The sequence below is a fragment of the Leguminivora glycinivorella genome, chromosome 1, assembly GCF_023078275.1.
Source record: "Leguminivora glycinivorella isolate SPB_JAAS2020 chromosome 1, LegGlyc_1.1, whole genome shotgun sequence".
Lineage (NCBI taxonomy): Eukaryota > Metazoa > Arthropoda > Insecta > Lepidoptera > Tortricidae > Leguminivora > Leguminivora glycinivorella.
The window spans coordinates 29,341,159-29,362,894 of NC_062971.1; the positions used below are offsets into that span (position 1 = coordinate 29,341,159).

General features: G+C 40.0%; 1 protein-coding gene across 1 annotated transcript; it reads left to right on the plus strand.

Moving 5' to 3' along the window:
- The first annotated feature begins 11 nt into the window (after positions 1-11).
- Positions 12-18,812, plus strand: LOC125225164. The gene is made up of 4 exons (XM_048128743.1): positions 12-75; positions 10,892-11,035; positions 17,210-17,338; positions 18,654-18,812. The coding sequence occupies exons 2-4, from the start codon at positions 10,973-10,975 to the stop codon at positions 18,810-18,812; spliced, it is 351 nt and encodes a 116-aa protein (XP_047984700.1). The 5' UTR covers positions 12-75; positions 10,892-10,972.
- Positions 18,813-21,736: the final 2,924 nt, after the last annotated feature.

The window sequence follows — 21,736 nt, forward strand, 5'->3', positions numbered from 1 at the left end:
TGTACCGGGTGCAAAGGTGCCCATCAAACGTTGTAATGCGCCACGTTGGATGCCAATGGAAAACCTTTGACAAAGGTACGAGTCCGCACGAGTATCGGTGATCCTTTCTCTTGTGTCTCAACTCCCGTACAAGTATACCTAAACGCCTGGTCTGCGACCCCCAACACCCCGTTTTCTAGAAAGCGAGAGGTACGAAATAATATTTTGCCTCGAGAGTAGACTAGAAATCTCTTAAAACTGCCGAACTTATTCTATTCTACTGTGCCAGTGGCGACACCACACACACAAAGGAATTTTGACGCAAATTAATCGATACAATAGGCTAGTTTCCAACTAGTCAAATCAGCTTCTTTTTAAGAACTGTTAAGGGTGCTTTCAAAAAAAACGTCAAAAGAATGTAAAATTGATAGTTTTAGTCGGTGAAATACTACACTTTCCGTTATCCAATAGATTTATTTACTTTAAGTTTCAGTTAGAGTATCTTATTATCTTGATTTTTATAAGACTGGATTTTTGAAAACTAACTCACTAAATTAATTATCATTTTTTCTCTAATGCACGTTTAGAAAAACTCACGTATAGAGCTGAATTAGTCGATCTTATTTGTAAAATTTGGACAATTTTGAATACTAAAACAGGTAAATTTATAATTTGTATATCCTGTACTACAATCTTTTCAGACTACATTTTTATTATAGGGTTTGAAAAAGAGTAAACGAGGTTAAGACGAATTCAATTTTTTTCAGAAATTACCTAAAATTAAGCGACAATTCCTTTGAAAATCTACATCACATCGAAGTAATTTTTGTACTTAATTAATCTGCAACGTTTACTTAAATTGCTGTTATGCCTTAGTGATTATAAATTGCTATTATTTATTTTTGGCAATTTTTTGAAAACGAGCCTTCACCAGTACAATTATTACCACTTTTGGACATTTTCTCATATTTTGTTAGACCAAGTAGAAAAAGTCCTATAATGTGATATATATTTGTAAACTACTCGCAAAGCCCTTTAATGATACCACACACGGTATGATCAAGCGCTCGGTTGCGATTTCACTGTTTTTCACACGAAAGCCCTCTTAAAACGATTTGCTAATATGGAATTACTATGAAATACTGAGGAGTGACGTCACGGTCAATTCCTTTACTTTATATCTTTCTCTTTGACTTATTTAATATAAATTATGTTTAAACATAAATACTCACTGTCCATATTTTTCTCTAATTATGTGGTGCTTTATTTCGTGTTTTATTTTATTTTATTTTTTATTTCGTGCACTGCATAAAATATTTTATTTTAAATATAGGAAACTAGCCTATTCGTAGGCTCGTATTACATATACTTACGAATTAATACATGTTTATGGCGCTCAGTTAAACGCTTTCCCAATCGGCCAATCGCTGTCATTATCGCCCCGGACGCTTGAAGTGTTAATTGATTAACGGCCTGTAATAATAAATGCCATCGCTATCGGCAGTTTTTGCCAATTTTCGTAATGAAGTATTTTCATTTCGCACATGGTGAGAGCTTTTAATATAAGTATGAAAATGAATTTGTTTAAAGCATAATAAAATTAAAATTGTCAGCCGGTTCCCATACAAATCTTAAGCCTACTTAGATATCTATTAATTTTATGAAATTATTTTCACACGAAACGACGATATTTCAATAAGCACATGGCACCCTAAAAAGGGTGTAGCAAGTTACCTTGGTGACTTTAATCGGGTCCTTGATTAAAAGGAAGAAAACGGGAAAGTGTGTTAAATAAAATCAACTAAGGTCAATACGGATAAGTGTGTCATAAGAAGATATGTGCCCGGCCTTCTCATTTGGCATATTTAAACAATGATCAGTGTTCATTGAGAGTTCAATACGTTTACCACTAATCGTCAGTAGCAAGATGCTAAATTATGAATTCGCAAAACCACCTGTGACAATGAGTAAAAAAGCCTAATGTGAAGGCCAGATACACTTCCCCTTATGACTTACTAGCTTTTACCCGCGGCTTCGCCCGCGTAATAAAAGTATTCATTAAGATTTTCATTTGGATCCGTAGGTTTCTCTGTAGGTATATTTATCTGCGATTATTTCGATTGCACATAATACTTTTGCTTGCAATGATTGTAGAAATATTACACATCGACCACAGCGTAGGTAATTCTATATACGCTGGGGAAACCTTTATAAACATCCGTAATAGCCCGTATTTCGACACTATGATCGGTGGGTAAAAAGTACTTTTTTCTATTATCCCTTACAATTTTTTACATTTTGATTATACTTATCGCAAACCAATCGCAAACGTAATCTTCAAGCAAGCAAACAACGATCGTCTTAGAGCACATTGATTGTAAGAGACCGCCGAGCGATTATCCGTATCCCTCTAACGATACCCATATTATCCGTATCCGTATCCCTATCGCTATCGCTATCGCTAACGCTATCGCTATCGCTATCCCTATCGCTATCCCTATCGCTATCCCTATCCCTATCCCTATCCCTTATCAAGATAACACTTTAAGTTCTCGCGCTTTGTACACATAATTTAAAGTCACATACAGGCTGAACGCGATTAATTAACATTATTTTTACCTTTTTTCCCAACGTTTCGGCCAGGTTGCACTGGCCGTGGTCGCGGAAGACTGACGTCCCAGTAAAATGTCACCGGAGATGTAAACAACACAAAACTACCCGATATTAATATATATAAATGTTCGGGGTAGACAAATAAATATAATCTACCCGCTTTTAGTTAATGTTTATTTCCCACCGCACGACACACAAAAAAAAAAAGGTAAAAATAATGTTAATTAATCGCGTTCGACCTTATCAAGATGTTTAATGATTTCTTATCAAGTGCTAAAATATAAAGTTTCATGGTTTTATCTTTTAAAATTAAGAAATCCCATACAAACTTTCAACCTCTTTTTCAACCCCTTCATCCCTTTTTTTCGAAATAAAAAGTAGCCTATGTTCTGTCTCAGGGTCTAAAGATTGTCTGTTCCAAATTTCATCAAAATCGGTTGCGTGGTTTAAGCGGGAAAGCGTAACAGACAGACAGACAGACAGACAGACAGACAGACAGACAGAGTTACTTTCGCATTTATAATATTAGTATATGGAAGTATGGATGACAGTTATGACACACTTACTCGTATTGACCTTACCAATACAGATAACGTAGACGAAAGGGCCTGGCCACATGGGCGCGTTGCGGCGACGCGCCGCAAAAAATTTGCGTTGCGGTGCCGCACCGCGGGTTTTTGCGGTGCGTCGACGCACCGCGAGTTCTTGCGTCGCGGTGCCGCGCCGCAGATTTCCTGCCGCAAAAACTGGCGGCGCGGCACCGCAACGCAGAATTTTTGCGGTGCGTCGCCGCAACGCGCCCATGTGGCCAGGCCCAAACCTTCTAGTGGTCCTTGGCGTTCATTTGGGCCGCCAGTTTCTGCGGCAGGAAATCTGCGGCGCGGGTCGACGCACTGCAAAAACATGCGGTGCGGCACCGCAACGCAGATTTTTTGCGGTGCGTCGCCGCAACGCGCCCATGTGGCCGGGCCCCATTTAATAAACATTACAATTCAACAATTTTGTAAAAAAGTGACATATTTGTAAAGTTTTGCTACGTGTACCTAAGTGCTGTTTAATAAAACCTACAAATAAGTAAGAAACCTACAATTAGAAAACGTAAAATTGTAACCATTGTAAAAGCCGTTTAATAAACATTTAAATATGTAAAAAACGCCTGTAGTTTACAATGACAATATTGTACTCACAAATTTGTAATGGTAACTTACAATTTACATAAAATGTAAATTTTCAACAAGTTCTCTATCATTTGGTTTACCGTTTAACTGTTTTGTTAAACGGTAATTAAGTATGGAAATCAACAAAAAAAAAATTATCTCTCATTTACGTAAATAAGGATATTTTTAACCGACTTCAAAAAAGGAGGAGGTTCTCAATTCGACTGAATGTTTTATTTTTTTTATTTTTATTTTGTTTTTTTTTGTATGTATGTTACTCGATATCTCCGAGAATCGTGGACCGATTTTCAAAATGTTTTTTTTGATCGAACGGGTATAACCCCGAGATGGTCCCATTGGCACCAAGTCGGGGTCTGATGATGGGATCTTGGAGAAATCGAGGGAACTCTTCAAATGTTATAGGCACATGTAATGTTTTTAGTGTATTTTTCAAAGGTACACCAGTATTTACGCCTGATGGTAATAATTTTATGTGACTGAGCTGATGATGGAAGGTCAACTCCTCAATGGCTAGGAGTTAAAAGATAATTCTTTCACTACTGTACATATATTCGGACTGATACATATAATATCACTAGGAACCACTAAAAATCAACAAATAAATTAACTTTTTAACAAAAAATAAAACCGCCTTCAAAAAAAAAGCGTGTTACAAAACACGGAGAAACTAAAAAGCCAAAAATAATAAACCTTCGAATTCAGATTTCTTATCGGATTGCAATAATCTAAACATCCAAATTATAAACAAATCAATTATTTTTGGAGTCGGGGCCAGCCTGCGTATGGTTGGGTGGTGCAAACAGGAAATAGCAAGGCGACGAACAGGTCTGGTACCGACTACAAAAATAATTGATTCGTTTATAATTTGGATGTTTAGATTATTGCAATCCGATAAGAAATCTGAATTCGAAGGTTTATTATTTTTGGCTTTTTAGTTTCTCCGTGTTTTGTAACACGCTTTTTTTTTGAAGGCGGTTTTATTTTGTTTTGTCTGTTTAGTGAAAAATTAAACGCACGAGATTAAATAAAGAAGTGGATAGAGATTACCGAGCAACTGAAATCCTTGAATTTGTATAAAAAAGGCTAGAATACTCCATGTGAATCTGCTACCACATGATATTGAGAGCCACAGCTCATCCAGTGCAACGCACACAAAATCTGTTCAGTGTGTGAAAGGGCTGCATTTCTATTAGTCTCACTTTGAAGATAACCCCCTATTTGGCCTATTGCCCTATTCTTAAAAGTAAATATTCGACGGTAGTTTTCCCAGTCCCATTACTGTCACTACTAGTTGTTAGAACCATATTTTTTCATTATGCAGATCGTAAAGGCCCAGATTTCTCGAGAGTCGCGAGGCCGCAGGCCGAGCTGCGTTCAGACAGTGCTCCCAAGCAAAACAAATATAAGTAAAAGCACAGTATAAGGAATATTCAGTAGTTAATCTCCGGCAGGTAGATGCGGGCGGTCTCTGCTGCGCAAGGTCACGCAGGGTTGAACAAAATTACTATAAAGTTAATCAATCAACTTCGTACAAAGTAAGTTGTTGTTATCTAATAGGTACTATTAGGTAACTGTAAGTATTAATATAACAATACCACACCAGTCAATATTGAATACACAAAAAAATATTATTCATATATTAGTCTCATAAGCGCAATACTAAATTGTGTAACGAGGGAGCAAAATGAGATATTCACGGGGACGGCTTTTCACATCACGTATGTGGTAATTGTTATACTTAGATATTATTTAAAACAAAAACGCACTTTCTACTACGTACCATTCAAGTAGGTACGTGTTTTTTTCTTAAATACTGACGAAATAGTATTTAAATGTCTGAATAGATGGTTCCACAATATTTAAGTAGGTACCAAACTTTCGAGATAAGATAGATCGCATCATCTACCTAAATAAAAAACAAGTATTTGGTTGCAAAGTAATTAATGTCGTTACAGGTAAATCCTTATTGATTTTAATGCATCACTATATCTCACTTTTACCTAACGCTGCAAAAATATAAGTATAAAAACCACTTACTCTGAAAGCTGTCTGAAGGTTGTCTGGTAGAGATCGCTCTTTAGCGATAAGACCGCCTGTTGTTACCTACTATTTAAGTTCTTTATTTGTTTGTTTAGCTGTTGTCGTTGTAGTAGTGCAATAAAGTATTTTATTATTATTATTATTATACTCTTTATTTATTTTCTTTCTTAGGCTAGGCTGTTTATAATATGAATATAAAAGTAAAATACAAAAACACATACAAAACAATATAAAACACATATAAACACATTATAAAAAACCTAACCTAGGGTGCCGCCAGCAGCGGGGCAGGGCCCAAGCTGCCGGTGGTTAGGGCTGCAGAGAGAGGAACCGTCGAACTATCCGTGCTGTGTCCAAGATCACCGCCTTCTGCATCTGGCCCTTGATCCAGCCACCTAGCGAGAGTCTCTTAAGATGTTGGTCGAGACTCTTCGCTATGAGACCGTTCGCTGAAACGACTATCGGAACAATGATCGTTGATTCAACATCCCACATGGCGGTTATCTCGTGAGCCAAGTCTAGGTACTTACTGGACTTGTCCTTCTCGGCTTTCACGAGATTCTCATCATGGGGGATGGTGATGTCAACGAGCACTGCCCGGCGTTGCAGTCGATCTATTATCACAATGTCAGGTTTATTGGCTACAATAGTCCTGTCAGTGATAATAGATCGATCCCAATAGAGCGTGGCACGACCATTTTCGAGAACTGGCGCAGGTAAGTACTTGTAGTACGGTACTTCGCGGTCCACAAGGCCGTATTGAAGAGCAAGTTGCTGGTGAATAATCCTGGCTACGAGATTATGTCTGTGCAAGTACTCGCCGTTAGCAAGATGAGAACAACCGGAAATAATATGCCTGAGTGACTCTCCGGGACGGCGGCATGCCCGACAAATGTCGACCGTACCGTCCTTCAGGATATATTTCCGGTAGTTGTTCGTCATCATAACTTCGTCCGCAATTGCACAGGCAAAACCCTCGGTTTCTCCGAAGAGGTCCCCGAATCGTAACCAGTTCACCGATGCGAGCAGATCTACATCGGGTCCCGTGAGGGCCTTGTAGAACCGCCCGTGTAGCTGCTTGCTCTCCCATACCGCCTTGCGGTCCGCAGTACTTAGTACCACAGGTTTGCGCCAGTTCTGTTTCGCCAAGGAGAGCGGCGTGAGGTTTCCGTCCACTGCCACCACATCACGATGCATCCCGCACTCGTTGTTAAGGAAGTAATTCCTGAGATTGTACACCTCACGGTTGTGGAGATCTTTGGCGTTTAGGAAGCCTCGACCTCCGCACTTCCGTGGGATGTACAATCTCATAACAGACGAGCGCGGGTGTAACATACGGTGTGTGGTAAGCAGTGAGCGGACCCTCCGATCCAGGGCGTCCAGCTCAGTCTGGGTCCACCGTAGTATGCCAAAGGAGTATATGAGTAGAGGCATTACCCAGGCGTTAAAGGCGCGCACTTTGTTGCCTCCTGACAAAAGACTGTTAAGGACTTTTGTCAGCCGACTGAAAAAGCGCTCCTTCACCGACCGTCTAATGCCAACATCCTCAATACCCAACGACTGTGACATACCAAGGTACTTATAGGTTTCTGATTCAGAGATAGATCTGAACGACATCGTCTCAGAAAGTTGTAAATTTTCTGAATTTACAACCTCCCCCGCTGCACATGCATGACCGCACACTTATCGACACCAAACTCCATTCTGATGGCGGTACTGAAAACTTCTGTGGTTTTCAATAGCACCATCAGGTCTTGGGTGTTCGGTGCAAATAGTTTGAGATCGTCCATGTACAGAAGGTGAGAGATGACTTCACCCTCTCTCCGAAGCCGGCAACCTAGCCCAGAATCCTTCAGCAGCGTGCTGAGGGGATTCAGAGCTAGGCAGAACCATAATGGACTCAGACTGTCACCCTGGAATATTCCTCGCTCAATCCTTATGAAGTCCTGCGGGCCAGGGGGGCCATCCCTGCCTCCTGGTTGACGAAGGACTGTGGTCCACTGCCTCATACATGCAGCCAGGAAGGATATTAAAGCTGCATCAAGTTTATACAGCTCCAATACCCTTCTCAGCCATGAATGAGGCACCGAATCATAGGCCTTCTTATAGTCAATCCAAGCGGCCGAAATGGCCTCCCTGTTCCGCCGAACTTGTTGGCAGATGGTCATGTCTATGAGGAGGAGCTCTTTAGTACCACGGGACCCAACCCTACATCCATTTTGAGCGGGAGCCAGAATGTTGTTAGCGACAATATGCGCGTTAATTTTTGCTCTCAAAATGGATGTAAGGAGCTTGTAAAGTGTAGGCAAGCACGTGATGGGTCTGTAGTTTTTTGCTTCCGTGGTACTACCGGACTTATAGAGCAGGAAAGTAACACCAGTTGTTAGGGAAGGTGGGAGAGAACCAAGATCGAGGGCTTGTTGAAATTGCGTTGCCAAATGCGAGTGCGAGCATCGAAACCATTTTAGCCAGAAGTTGTGCAATCCGTCCGGTCCAGGACTTTTCCAGTTCTGGGCCGTACGGGTAGCACAACTTACGTCGTCGGGGCTGATGGTGATAGCCCCCATAGGCTCGATGCTCTCGCACTCGCGTTCGACAACGGTCATCCACTCACCCTCCGTGTGTTCGACGGGCACCGACCAGATGCTACGCCAGAAATCAGACATGGCAGTAGCATCCGGCAGCCGCACGTCAGACACACGAGGGTCGGTTTCCTCCCACCTTCGGTATACTTTCCTTTGGTCGCTTTGAAAAAGACGATTCTGCTGGAATCGGTCCACACGCTTTCTGTAGCGGCGAATACGGCTTGCCCATGCATAGACTTTCTGCTTCAGGAAGTCGATGCGCTCTGTGACATTGGCCAAATAGTCGCGGGGCCTGATGTCCGTCCCCGCGAACGCCTGGTTCACAAAGCGCATTACTCGGGGGCGATTATTACCCCCTCTGAAGCAGATCAGCTTTGCAATGAGAGTCCTAAACGAGTTGATACGACGCTCGATCCGTACTTGCCATGCAGGGACACCTTCGGCGGTCCTAGTTGCACGGTCAGCGTCCGGAAACTTGACTCGAGCAACACGGCACGCCGCGATGGCCCCGCAGTACATGATCGAGTGTGTATTATTATTATTATTATTACTTTTCTGGAAGTCTAGGAATTGTGAAGAATGTTATATCCGGATTTTTAGAACTGTTCCCCATACATCCATAAACACTACAGTAACGAAATGACCTCGGCACTGACGTCATTTTCACACACACATCAAAACAGCGCGCAAACGCGGCCCCGACTGTCCAGCCCAATAATTACCAGTTTCGCATGTTTTCGCTGCATGCGAGGGGAGGGAGGGGGACACACCGCGCGGCGTGAAGTTTGTAAGAAGAGTTATTACTGGTTTATACTGTGCTACAGGCGTTTTTTACATATTTAAATGTTTATTAAACGGCTTTTACAATCGTTACAATTGTATGTTTTCTAATTGTAGGTTTCTTACTTATTTGTAGGTTTTATTATTAAACAGCACTTGTAGCAAAACTTTACAAATATGTCACTTTTTTACAAAAAATGTTGAATTGTAATGTTTATTAAATGGGGCCCAGGCCCAAAGTGAAGTGTCAGAATCAGAATATTATAGTAGTTTTAAATAAAACGCACGGATAATGTATGTAGGTACGTACTGTTTGAATGCGCTAATGTTCACTTTTGCCATGCAATGGATTTCATTTATTAGATATACTCGCTGTCGAGTTACGTATTCTAAAACGTCAACATCTTATGGTAGAGGCTTGTAGTCGTTGTAAGGTGATTGTTAGCGATTAACATGAACATGAAATGCAATAACAATGTATAATATATATAATATAAAATAACAATAACAAATAATATTCCATAATTTGTGCTCAACGAAGCTTGCAGCCATCAGATAAAATAAACGTTTAATTTAGGCCTATTCGGAGTTTCAATTATTTTTTTATTTGTCTTCGGTTATACTTACGAGTAACAGTGGATCATTTGACATGTTGAAAATCGTGATAGTTTTCTATACGGTTTCTGCAGCAATTTTGCTATGTGCGGCAAGCAAAGCGTATGTAAGTTCCAATTCTATCATATTTTACGGCCAGTTTATGCTCGATTTTTATAAAAATAATCAGTGTTTGGAACAGCCTTGAAATGAAAAAAAAAATGAATTTTCAAATGAATGACAAGTCCTCCATATCGTCACTACTTTTAAAAAATCTCGTATCTCACGCTGTTCCTCAAAGTTAAAACGCAGTAAGTCTATATGCATTCCATACATACTTACTACAATTTTCTTTTCATTGACAGACGAAGATACAAGTTTTTTTAGAAAGTAGTGACGATATTCTACTTACACATGAAAGCAAATTGTACGTATTTCTGGTGGATTGTTAAGTGTTAAGAGTGTGTTCCACTTTAATTTATCACATTCCATCCATGTACCTATATAATACATAATTATATCCTACATTAGAGCTTTCAATGGTCGAAATGAGCATAAATGATGTATACCTATACATTAAATAATTATCAAGTACTTAGTGATTTTATAATTTTTTCTACTCCCGAACTGTTATTCGTCATTTACAGGGTCGTGCATAGATCTTTAAAACCCTACATAAAAGTCTATTCCCCAAAGCCAGCGTCCGCCGGCTTTCCGCGCATGCGCGCAGTATCGAAAAAACTGAAAACGCATTGTTTGGCCCTGTAACCATGGCAACGCATGGTTATAACGATACTGCGCGCATGCGCGGGAAGGCCTTGGGCAGCTGAGCAGACAGTGCAAACCTTTGCGTCAAAATACAGGTAACAGTGTGAATTTCACGAAAGTTATTCAAGAAGAATATTAAAACTAAGTGCATGGTCGTAGAAAAAGTATTGTATGCAACGGTGTTTAACTGAGTCAAAAAATACTCGTGGCGTCTTAATAACAATTTTCGGCTGCGCCTCAAATTGTTACCCATGCCACTCGTCTTTTTTGACCTCCTTTAAACGCCTGTTGCATAAAATACTATAAATATTTATTTATCACATGGTTAAATTGTGTTTTTTCTTTTGTTTTAAGGGTCCTTTTTCATTACGGGTCACTACGTTTTCGATATGCCATTACCCAAAACACAAAGATTGCTCTACGAATACCTATCGTATGGCCAAGGCAGGGCGTATTGTTGTAACCTTTAACGTTACGAAAACCCTTACACTCACCAAGGTAAATTGTACAACTTGTACAGCTCCGCAAAAAAGGTAGAAATTAATAAGTAATAGCATAGAGGAATAAGTAAGGGAAGAGTTGTAACTAGCCATAACATCATCACGCGTCAAATAGCTTAAAATATTATCAGTACCACTACTCGACACTAGATGCCAACAGTGTTTCGTCTGCCAAAAATGTAATATTAAAACAGTTTACAACTTATATTATAAGCAGAAGGAATAAAAAACAGAGTACTGATTAATACTATTGTAATATTAGCTAAAAATTGTTGAGTATTAAACTTTTTGTTCGTCGCGACATCTATTGACAAGTAGCAGGGGCCGATTTTTGAGTCTCACTGTCACTAAAATACCGGTTGAAAACGGTGAATTGCCTACTATTTTCAGTGACAATTTTCTGAATTCGAACGCCGTCAGATTGAAAAATCGGCCCCCAGGCAGAGATGGGTAGTGAGTAAATACTCAAGAGTAAATATCGAGCAAATACTCAGTATTTACTCAAAATACCCGTATTTACTCGTTTTTACTCAAATTGGTGGGTATAAACTATTTCGCGTGCTGAAATGGAAATACAAATTAGAAATATTGGTATATTTTGTTATCGACTACTAAGTTAAGTAATCAAATTTATATTAATTTTATTTTAAAGACGTGCTCTCCATACATGTAACTATTTTTCACAAAAATAAAATTCAGAAATTACCAGTGTGTTATACATCATCTGATAGGTCTTTAAAAATTAATTGAATGTTTCTAAAAAAGTTTTTTAATAATATGAACAGTTTTGGAATAAAACGATAATTAAGGCAGAAATAATGTTTATACCTTTATAACTTTCGAAAATGTTGTTGGAAAAATATCCAGAAACCGTCAAATTATTGGCCATATAATACAAAACACAAAACTAGTACTTTAAACGTCACCAGCTGAGCCATTTTTGAGTTTTCTTTAGAAAACCCTTAATAAAAGGTCGTAAGTGCCACATTAACAATCACTTCCGAACGTCATGCCGTTATCTAGAACATCAATTTCATTGAAGTCTCATACTTTTACTGTAAATACCTGCTTTCTTATAACAAAACTGCTAACTAAACATTATCACTATTTTTTTCTCACAATGATTACCTTTTTTTCGACAAACTAAGACTCCTATAAGCTTCTAATAATATAAATCTCATTTAAACATGTCCACACAGTTAAAATAAACACGACTAAGTACTTAAGTCTCATTTTTTAAATTATTTTTAGGTAACAGTTTCTACTCACCCAAATGAGTAAATACGAGTATTTACTCGGTGCTTTGAGTAAATTACGGGTAAATACTCAGTATTTACTCACCCCTACCCATCTCTACCCCCAGGGGATCGATTTTTGAATTTCGAACGCACGAATTTCGTCGTTCGAATGTCTGTGGAAAACGACGGAATGCTATTTTTGAAAACGGACAGCTAGTAATTTTAAAACTAGTGGTAATGACCACTCGTTTCAATTCTTTTAATAGAATTGAAAGCGCTAGTAGTGGAGATATTATTGAACGAATTTAATGAAATCGAATGGCCGAGATTCAAAAATCGGCCCCCAGTACTGATAATTTACGCTGGTTGACGCGTGATTAACTCGTGAATGACGCTAGATGTCACTACAAATAACTTGCATTTACTGATTCCCTTACTTTATTCCTCTATGGTATTAGCAACATCGTCGCGTCGTCTGGTTTTCTCGCACACGTTGGTGAGAAAGGAATGACACGATGATGTTGCCACTTTTTAATTTCACTTTTTGCCAAGCTGTAGGTACCATGAGTTCACAATACGTTCCTCGATAGCGAAAACGTCAGGGAGGTGGGAGACTCCATATTACCTGACGGAGAAAGTAATCTGCGCTTCCAAATATGGTTACTTATTAGAACCAGAAATTACAGGTAGGTACATTTTCCACACCGCTCTCGCTATGGAGTATACAAGGCACCTCTACCAACCTCTACTTAGGGCCAGTTGCATCAACCATATTTGACAGACACATCATCGTGACTCAGCAGATGTCTATGGAAATTCCCATGCAATAAAATTTAACGAACGCTTTAACGGTGACAGACGGTTGGATGCAACCGGCCCTTAGTGTTCATTTAACTCTAAAAGGTGATGGCAACCTTCGAAATTGTAAAAAAAATCACCTGCTGATTACAAGATTCATGAAATGTTACTGTGACAATGAAATCGTCAGCAGGTTGTACATGTATAGCTGAGGATATATTGTCAGCTTTCGACATGAGTGCGTTTTTTCACACTATCCGATCCGATATCTGATGTCGGAAGGATTTCAAAGGCAAAAATCAAAGATGGCGGCTTCAATGTATGGGATATAGGTTCCATATCCGATATTGGATCGGATAATGTGAAACGCACTAATGGTATGAAAATCATAATTCTTTGCATCGAGTGTTCTCTCAGGCGTTTCAATGAATCCAAGGATACTTTGCGGACAGTACGGATAGTACGGATGCACCAGATCTCTTCATACTACAAAAAAAGCTCGTTCGTATACTAGCAAATATTTATGAACCAGAGACATGCAAACCACATTTCCAAAAACATAATTTACTTACTCTATCGGGATTGTACATTCTAGAAATATGTAAATTCATCAGGAAAAATATTGGCATGTTTAAAAAACGGGAAGAAGTTTTATCTAGGGCCCACTCAGTAAGACTTAGAAATATGCTTATGCTGCCATCATCAAAATTAAAAATACATTCAAAAAGTACATATGTTATGGCAATAAAAATTTTTAACAAACTTCCAGACGATCTTAGAAATGAAGAACTAGACTCTACTTTCATAAGGCTCTTAAAAGAATTACTTATTTCAAAATGCTATTATACAATTACTGAGTTCTTTGATGAAAATCTAACTTCCTCGCTCTAGCACTAATTAATTGACTTATTTTTTTTTTTTTATATAAATATTGACATTTAACTTATTTTTAACTTATTTCTATTATTGTTTTTTTATAGTCATAATTTTAATCTGAAAGTGGAAAATTGTAAACTAATATTATAAATTATTGACGGAAAATAACAATGTACGCGTAATGTAATACTTTCACAGCTTGTTAATATTCTTTTTTTATTTATTGTACATGTAAAGTTTTTAGTTTTAAGCTAGTTTTCTATAAGACAGTGCTACGCCCTTGCAGGGTGACCATGTACCTAATTTATGTTATGTAAGGGATATTATTAAACGCACAGCAAAAAAATAATCGCCTATCAATTTATCGTCATCAATAATATACTTCTGTACATCAAATTAATTACTTCACTGCAAATAAACTAAATGATTAACAAAACTAGTAATGCAGATTATTCCAAAATACACATCAGCACGACATTACTTTTTTCCTCTAATGCAAGACAATTAAATTCCTTTAGGAACAAAAATACAACAATCTTATCAAAAATACTAATTGCGCAGCAATTTACCCGTCTTCATAGCAAATTATTTAATTCGAAGAGCATACATCCTTTTTTCTTATTTTTTAAGTATTCACGTTCAGCTAATTTAATAATTATTATAGCTACAATATCTTAATTCATTGCATTATTTCTAAGGAGCAGAATTGTCACCGTCACGAAAACAAACTTTTGCTAGAAAATTGGGTTAGGTTAGGTTAGAACTGCGACCCTCACGGAAACAAACTTTTGTAAGAAAAGTGGGTTAGGTTAGGTTAGAACTGCGACCCTCACGGAAACAAACTTTTGTGAGAAAAGTGGGTTAGGTTAGGTTAGAACTGCGACCCTCACGGAAACAAACTTTTGTGAGAAAAGTGGGTTAGGTTAGGTTAGAACTGCGACTCCCTTGGGTCTCTGACGACGAGATTATGAGGGTAGACATCCGCCTGAGGGGAGGTAAAAAAGCTCCTGGGCCTGACGGGGTACCTGGAAAAGTCCTACCTATCATGCTAAAGCATCTCGGAAATCGAATTAGGGAACTTTTTGATGACTGCCTGAAGGAGGGCCTGTTTCCGAGAGGCTGGAAAGAGAGTAGGTTGTGCCTCCTCAGGAAAGATAGCCGCCCGCCGGACAGTCCCTTCGGATATCGGCCAATAATAGTGCTCCTTGACGAGGTAGGGAAGATGTTGGAGCGTATCCTTGCTGGCCGCATTCTCCAACATCTTAAGAACACCGGCCCGGACGTCAGTGACAGGCAATTCGGGTTCCGGGCGGGGCTGTCCACAATGGACGCACTTTCCTCTCTTAGGAAATTTAGTGAGGATGCAGCGGGGAGAGGGCAGGGTGTCGTAGCGTTATCACTCGACATCGCCAACGCCTTCGGCACCCTCTCATATACGTAATCAAGGAGGCACTTCGGTACCACCACCTGAGGACAATCGTGGAGCACTACCTATCTGAGAGAGTAGTGCTCTACGAAACAAGAGAAGGTCGAGCAGAACGAGAAATGGCCTGCGGTGTTCCACAGGTGTCAGTCTTAGGACCACTCCTGTGGAACATCGGATATGATTGGGTGATAAGGGGGCGCTGCTTCCCCGCATGTCCACCATATGTTACGCGGACGACACAATGGTGGCTGTGCGGGGAAGAGAATTGGAGGAGACACTGAGGAGGGCGGCGGTTGGCACAGAACTGACGGTCGGCCGCATTCGCCTGCTTGGGTTAAAGGTGGCCCTCTCGAAGACGGAAGCGGTAGTTTTCGGGGGAAAGGATGGCGCCTGCCCGCCGGCTTGACGATTCAGGTGGAGGGCAATCTGTCCAGGTCAGGGCCAATATCAAATATCTTGGCCTGGTCCTGGACAGAAAATGGGAATTCAGGGAACATTTCACCCGACTTGCTCCACGAATTGTGGGCGTGGCTTCCGCCCTAGGCAGGCTGCTACCCAACGTGGGAGGACCAGGAGCCCCATGCCGCCGCCTTTTTGCGGGGGTGGTAAGAAGTATGGCCCTATACGAGGCCCCGATTTGGGCGGACCGGCTGTCGAGCGGAAACAAATCCCTGCTCCGGCGGCCGCAAAAAGTGGTGGCCTTAAGAATAATTAGGGCCTACTCGACGGTATCCCATGCGGCGGCGTGTCTCCTCGCCTGCACTCCTCCATGGGAGCTCGACGCCCAGGTCCAGGCGGAGAGGTATACGATGAGGGTGGAGGCCAGAGCTAGAGGACAACGCTTGGACCCAGAAGTGGCAGAGCGGGCAGACCGAGAGGCCAAGGTCAGGCTCCGAGAGCTATGGGAGGCCAGTCTGGAGGACAGTCTGGAGGACAGTCCGTATGGAACACACACCATAGGGGCAGTCCTCCCATATATGGAGGAGTGGCTGAAGAGGAAGCACGGGGCCCTGTCATATAGGGCAACGCAGGTGATGACCGGTCACGGCTGCTTCGGTCATTACCTGCACAAGATAAAGAGGGAATTGGGGCCCCAGTGTCACCAGTGCGGCGACCCTGACGACTCGGCCCAACACACGCTAGAGGTGTGCAGCCACTGGGAGCAAGAGCGCCGCGCTCTCACCGCAGCAATAGGAACGACGGACCTATCGCTGCACAGCGTCGTTGCAGCCATGCTCCGTAGCGAGAGGAACTGGAAAGCGGTCATCTCCTTCTGTGAGGACATCATCTCGCAGAAGGAGACAGAGGAGCGAGAACGCGAAAATGCGGCCTATGCGCCTTCGCATCGGCAAAGACGTAGAGGAAGTAGACGCGCGCAGTTCGCAATAAACGGCGCCCTCCCTCAATAGGGCCAGTGGGTTGGGGCCCACATTGCACGGCCTTACACGACTGGGGGGAGAATCAGAAGCGTCCCTGATTGTCCCCTTCATCCATCCCATAACACCTCTTGTAACCATGGTTTCGCATGAAATAAATGAAATGAAATGAAATGAAATGACATAATGTTTTATACATGTTCTTGCTGCCAGTTGAGGTATTTTTACCGCGATACCACGAGTATCTAAACTGTTACGCGTAGAACTATTAAATTGTATTTATTTGTTTATGTTAAATCTCTAAATTAAAATTTTGGATGAGAAGTGAACTCTTCGCACCTACCGCGCATTTATTTTCTTATATTTTGCTTTTTTTTCTATTAACACACTTATTTTTTTGATGTGCGTATCGTATTCGTATTGTATTTCTACTTTAACAACAGTTTTTTTTTTTTCAGGGAAAAATTGTAATGTTTGCCGTCGACAAAGAAATAAGACTGCAAATAGGAAACCCGTGCAAGCATATATTTGTCAAACCTATATTCGAAACTTTGTTCAATGTTACAAAGAAATGTCAAATTGAGAAGGTATTTTAGTTAATTTAGTAACTAGCTTTTCCTCCTGATAGTTAGCAAAACTAGTGCTCTCGCGCGCGTGTCCATACTTACTATCTGTAGGTATGAACTATGAACGAGAGTGCGTAAGTGCGTTTTGACATTATCTGATCCGATATCGGATGTAGGAAGGATTTCAAAGGCAAAAATCAAATCTTATTAACACAAGTTAAATTAAAATCCATTAAAATATTTCAACTTGTGCTATCTTAAAGTAGTCACACCACTACAGAGTCAGAAGGCGCTACGAGTCCTTGTACAGATTACTCATATGAGAGATAATTTCGACCTCAGCAACTGTGACCTGCGGGCCGATTTTTGAGTCTCACCCGTTCGAATTCAGAAAATTGTCACTGAAAATAATAAGCAAGTCACCGTTTTCAACCGGTATTTTCGTGACAAAATCCCGTATGCGAGATTCAAAAATCGCCCTCGGTTGGCCGAGCGGATAAACAGTCATCTGCCGCGATTGGAGAGTACGCTGGTTCGATTCCAGCCTCAGGCACCAGAGGTCTTGGTCACTTTTTTCTTCCATATGTGTAATTTATTTCAGAATCAAAGATGGCGGCATAAATGTATGGGATATCGGACCTACATCTGCTATCGGATCGGATATGAACACGCACTATTAAGTCGTGCTAGACCGCCTATGGCCTATTTCATCACAGTGACTTTGACACTGACAATTCTGTGCCTATTTCTGGGTTGATAAGTAACATTATTACTCAGCTTCATTATTTCATTGTTAAACAGGTAAATAAACGGCGACTGTCACTGCGACAATTGTCACTCACTGGCTATTGGTGTAAAATTCACCTTTGTTACGAATGCGAGATTCCTTTTAGTTGATTAAAACCTGCACTTACTTAATGCTTGAAAGAAATAGTAGATCAGATTATCCTTGTTTTCCTCTTATATATATAATACTCGTAAAGTCAGCCGACAATAAGTTTGCAACAATTTTGATAGCCCTGCCTCTGCAAGGGTTAAGACTTACCTAAACGTCACAATTTAATAAAAGTTTGACGTTTAAAAACAGCATCTGCAGGGTGCGTAGCCGAATGACACAAACGTTCACGAAACGAAACGCTCGTAAGATATTATCTATCACTATCGCTCTTGCGTATTGACGCGACAGAGCCTTTCGGGGCGTTTCGTTTTCGTTTCGCGTCACAGAAATGCCATTCGGCTACGGCACCTGGCGAGGCTGTGAAAATCGTTGCAAATGCAAACTTATCGTGGATTTATCTTAGTAACGAACATTTGTATGTATAATTTAATTTTTCAGGGGCTCTACCAGAGAGATGTAGACTTAGAAGATTATATCACCAGTTACTTCGGCGGCAGTTTTTTCTATGGAAATGTTACTTTCAAGTCTACCTTCTATAGTGACGAATGCAATTTCACTTGTTCCAATGTAGGAGTTGAGTTGACGCCTAAGAAATAGACTAATTAAACAGTAGGTGTATCCATATAAAATGTGTACTCATGTGTGTGTTTTTGTTTTTGTTCATTATGAACCTTTAAGGTACAGTAAGCTGCAAAAGTGTATGGCGAATTTATCAAAGAATTCATTCATCATTCCCATGCAATTTCGCAGGTGGTAAACAACATCTTTATTAGTGACATTATCTGGGTAAAGGAACCTTATTATCGATGGCGCTTAATACGTCCTACGGCGTCGTATTTGTATACGAAACGAACATCGCTCATAACGCCTTAAGTGCCATCGACCATAAGGTCCCTTTACCCAGATAACGTCACATTATTTTAAGTAACAAAAAATGTACCAGACAATGAAAAATATAATAGAAAATGTTTAAACACATTTTGAATATAGTAGTATGCTTCATGAAAGTGTACCTACAGATTGACAAAAGGTAATTTGGTAGGTACAATTTTTTGAAGATTTTCAAATAATATATTTTTCTGATCTTCCGGTACGGGCGCCATCTTAGCGGTATCGTGTCGTAAATAATTTCTCCTTCTTTTGCTCATTAATGTTGTTTAAAATGTAATATCGATAGCTTATTATGCAGTAAACTAATGTTATAGTGAGAAGTTGATGAAGAATTAATCTCGAAACGCGTTTAGCCCCTTTTTTGTCGTCAACGGCCGATAGTCCACGTGCCCTTGTAAAATCTAGCTATCAATTTACAAGTGCCAACTACCGAACACTGTCGTACTTACCGTACCAAAATCTAAAACAATTAGCTTATATCACCTTGACACTGGCAAAATAGTCCCACCAATGGGACTGAGGCCATTTAATTTTAAAAATCTAATCTAATCTAATATTTTTCTGATAGAATACGTAGTAACGATGTAACGATCACGGAAAGGTGTCTCTTTTATTTTTATTTCGTATAGTTTATTTATTTATTATCCTTTTTTAAGTGACCGAAATGATATTTGTGAAATTTAATAGCAGACGATGATGATGAGGTGACATGACAATGCCTCTGCGCGTGCTGTATGAATGAAATTAGAAAAACAACGATGTCAACTGTCAGTGTCACTTAGCTGTCATTGGTGTTTTTTTTTCTAATTTCTTACAATTCAGTACGCGCGAAGGCATTGTCACCTTATCTGCTATCAGATTTCACAAGCGTCACTTCGGTCACTTAAAAAATTATACCTCTAGTAAATAAATTATACGAAATAAAACTAAAAGAGCCACCTTTCCATGATCGTTATAACGTATTCTATCAGAAAAATGTATTATTTGCCTATCTTCATAAAACTTTACCTACTCAATAGGCTACTTGACTTGACCCTTTTTTAAAGTTTGTCTTATATTATTACTTACTATCCAATTAACCGAAAAAAAAATATATCACTATATTTTATTATGACTTATAAATCGCAAAAAATATAAAAAAAATACTTTTAGCCATGTTATCTATAGATCTGTGAATGAAGTCATTCAGTGCGAAAACAACACTTTCTGACACCTTAACACTTTCGCTACCAAGAACCCGACTGTCGGGTACACCGCTCGTAGAAGCGTAGCCGATTACATGGGTTTCCCCGTATGTAGCGAAAATGTCGTAGCGCCGCGTAGAGCCCGGTTTCGAAAGTGTTAAGTACCTACGAGGCAAAATTAATTCTATGACGTCACCAGACGGCCGACAGCGTTTTCAGTGGCCAAAATTAAAAAAATACTCACATTTTTGAATTAAAAATACGTAGTCATCGTACACATTTAATACCCAAAATCATTAAATATTGGTTTCTTATGTCAAATTAATATAATCAAAAGACAATCATTTATTGTGCCAAATTAGATATGAGTCTAGTAGCCTATTTAGACAGTGCCCTAAGTCTATATTTTTTTCTGTCTATGGCCGATAGGAGATAATGCGTATTTCCGCCGCTGTCACTTTAAGTCACTTTGTCACTGTCACGGGATTGCGCGGGAAAGCACGTGTCGTCGCGGCGATACACACGTCGAGCCGGATTTTCGAGTACTCACTTATTTGGATCATTTTGTACGGTATACGGGGTGTTTATGTAGTCCCTGCAAACGTATATAAAGCCTGACCAGAAATTAGGCTTGTGTCGTTCACGAACTATGAACTGTTAGGAATAAAATCCCATCAATGACCGAAATGAACTGAATTTTTCCGTGCTCCGTGAATCGGTCTTTGCTCATTTAGTTCAGTATAGGATCGGTGAGCGCGAGCGGTTCGGAACGAGAACGAGTGTGTGACAGACAGCGCCGACCGAGAGCGAGCTATTTAGCAGAGCAACACAAAAACGTCAAGTTTTCATATTAATCTTCGGTTACTTACAACCTTTCGGCCCGGAATTGTTATTATCTGTGAAGTTGTGAACTATTCGTATCATTTTGACAATATTTGGTCCAATTCGTTCTGATCTTTCCGACCGTAGTGGTAGCTGGTCTGGCTGAACTAAATAAGCAAAAGACCTAAAAGAGCGAACTAGTTCGTGGGAGCGATTGAACGAGATCGGAGCACTCCGATCAACGAACGAAACGGCACAAGCCTACCAGAAATATATGACTACGCGCCATGTTGCGGAAATTCGTTAGAACTATTTTCTTCATACTATACTCAACTGTCAACCCATACATCAGAATAACAGCGCCCTCCTGACAATAGTCATATATTTTGGTCAGGCTTTACCTAATACGCATCATGAGAGTGAGACCTGTCTGCTTATTTGTCTCCTTTCGAATAAAAAATGGTAGAAATGTAACAGGGAAACCAAAAAAAAATATCGTTTAACCTACCTACATCCATCTTCATAAGTCTAAGATATTGAGTTTCATTATTTTTTCTACTCCCGAACTGTCATTACAGGGTCGTGCATAGATCATTAAAACCCTACTAGTCTATTCCCCAAAGC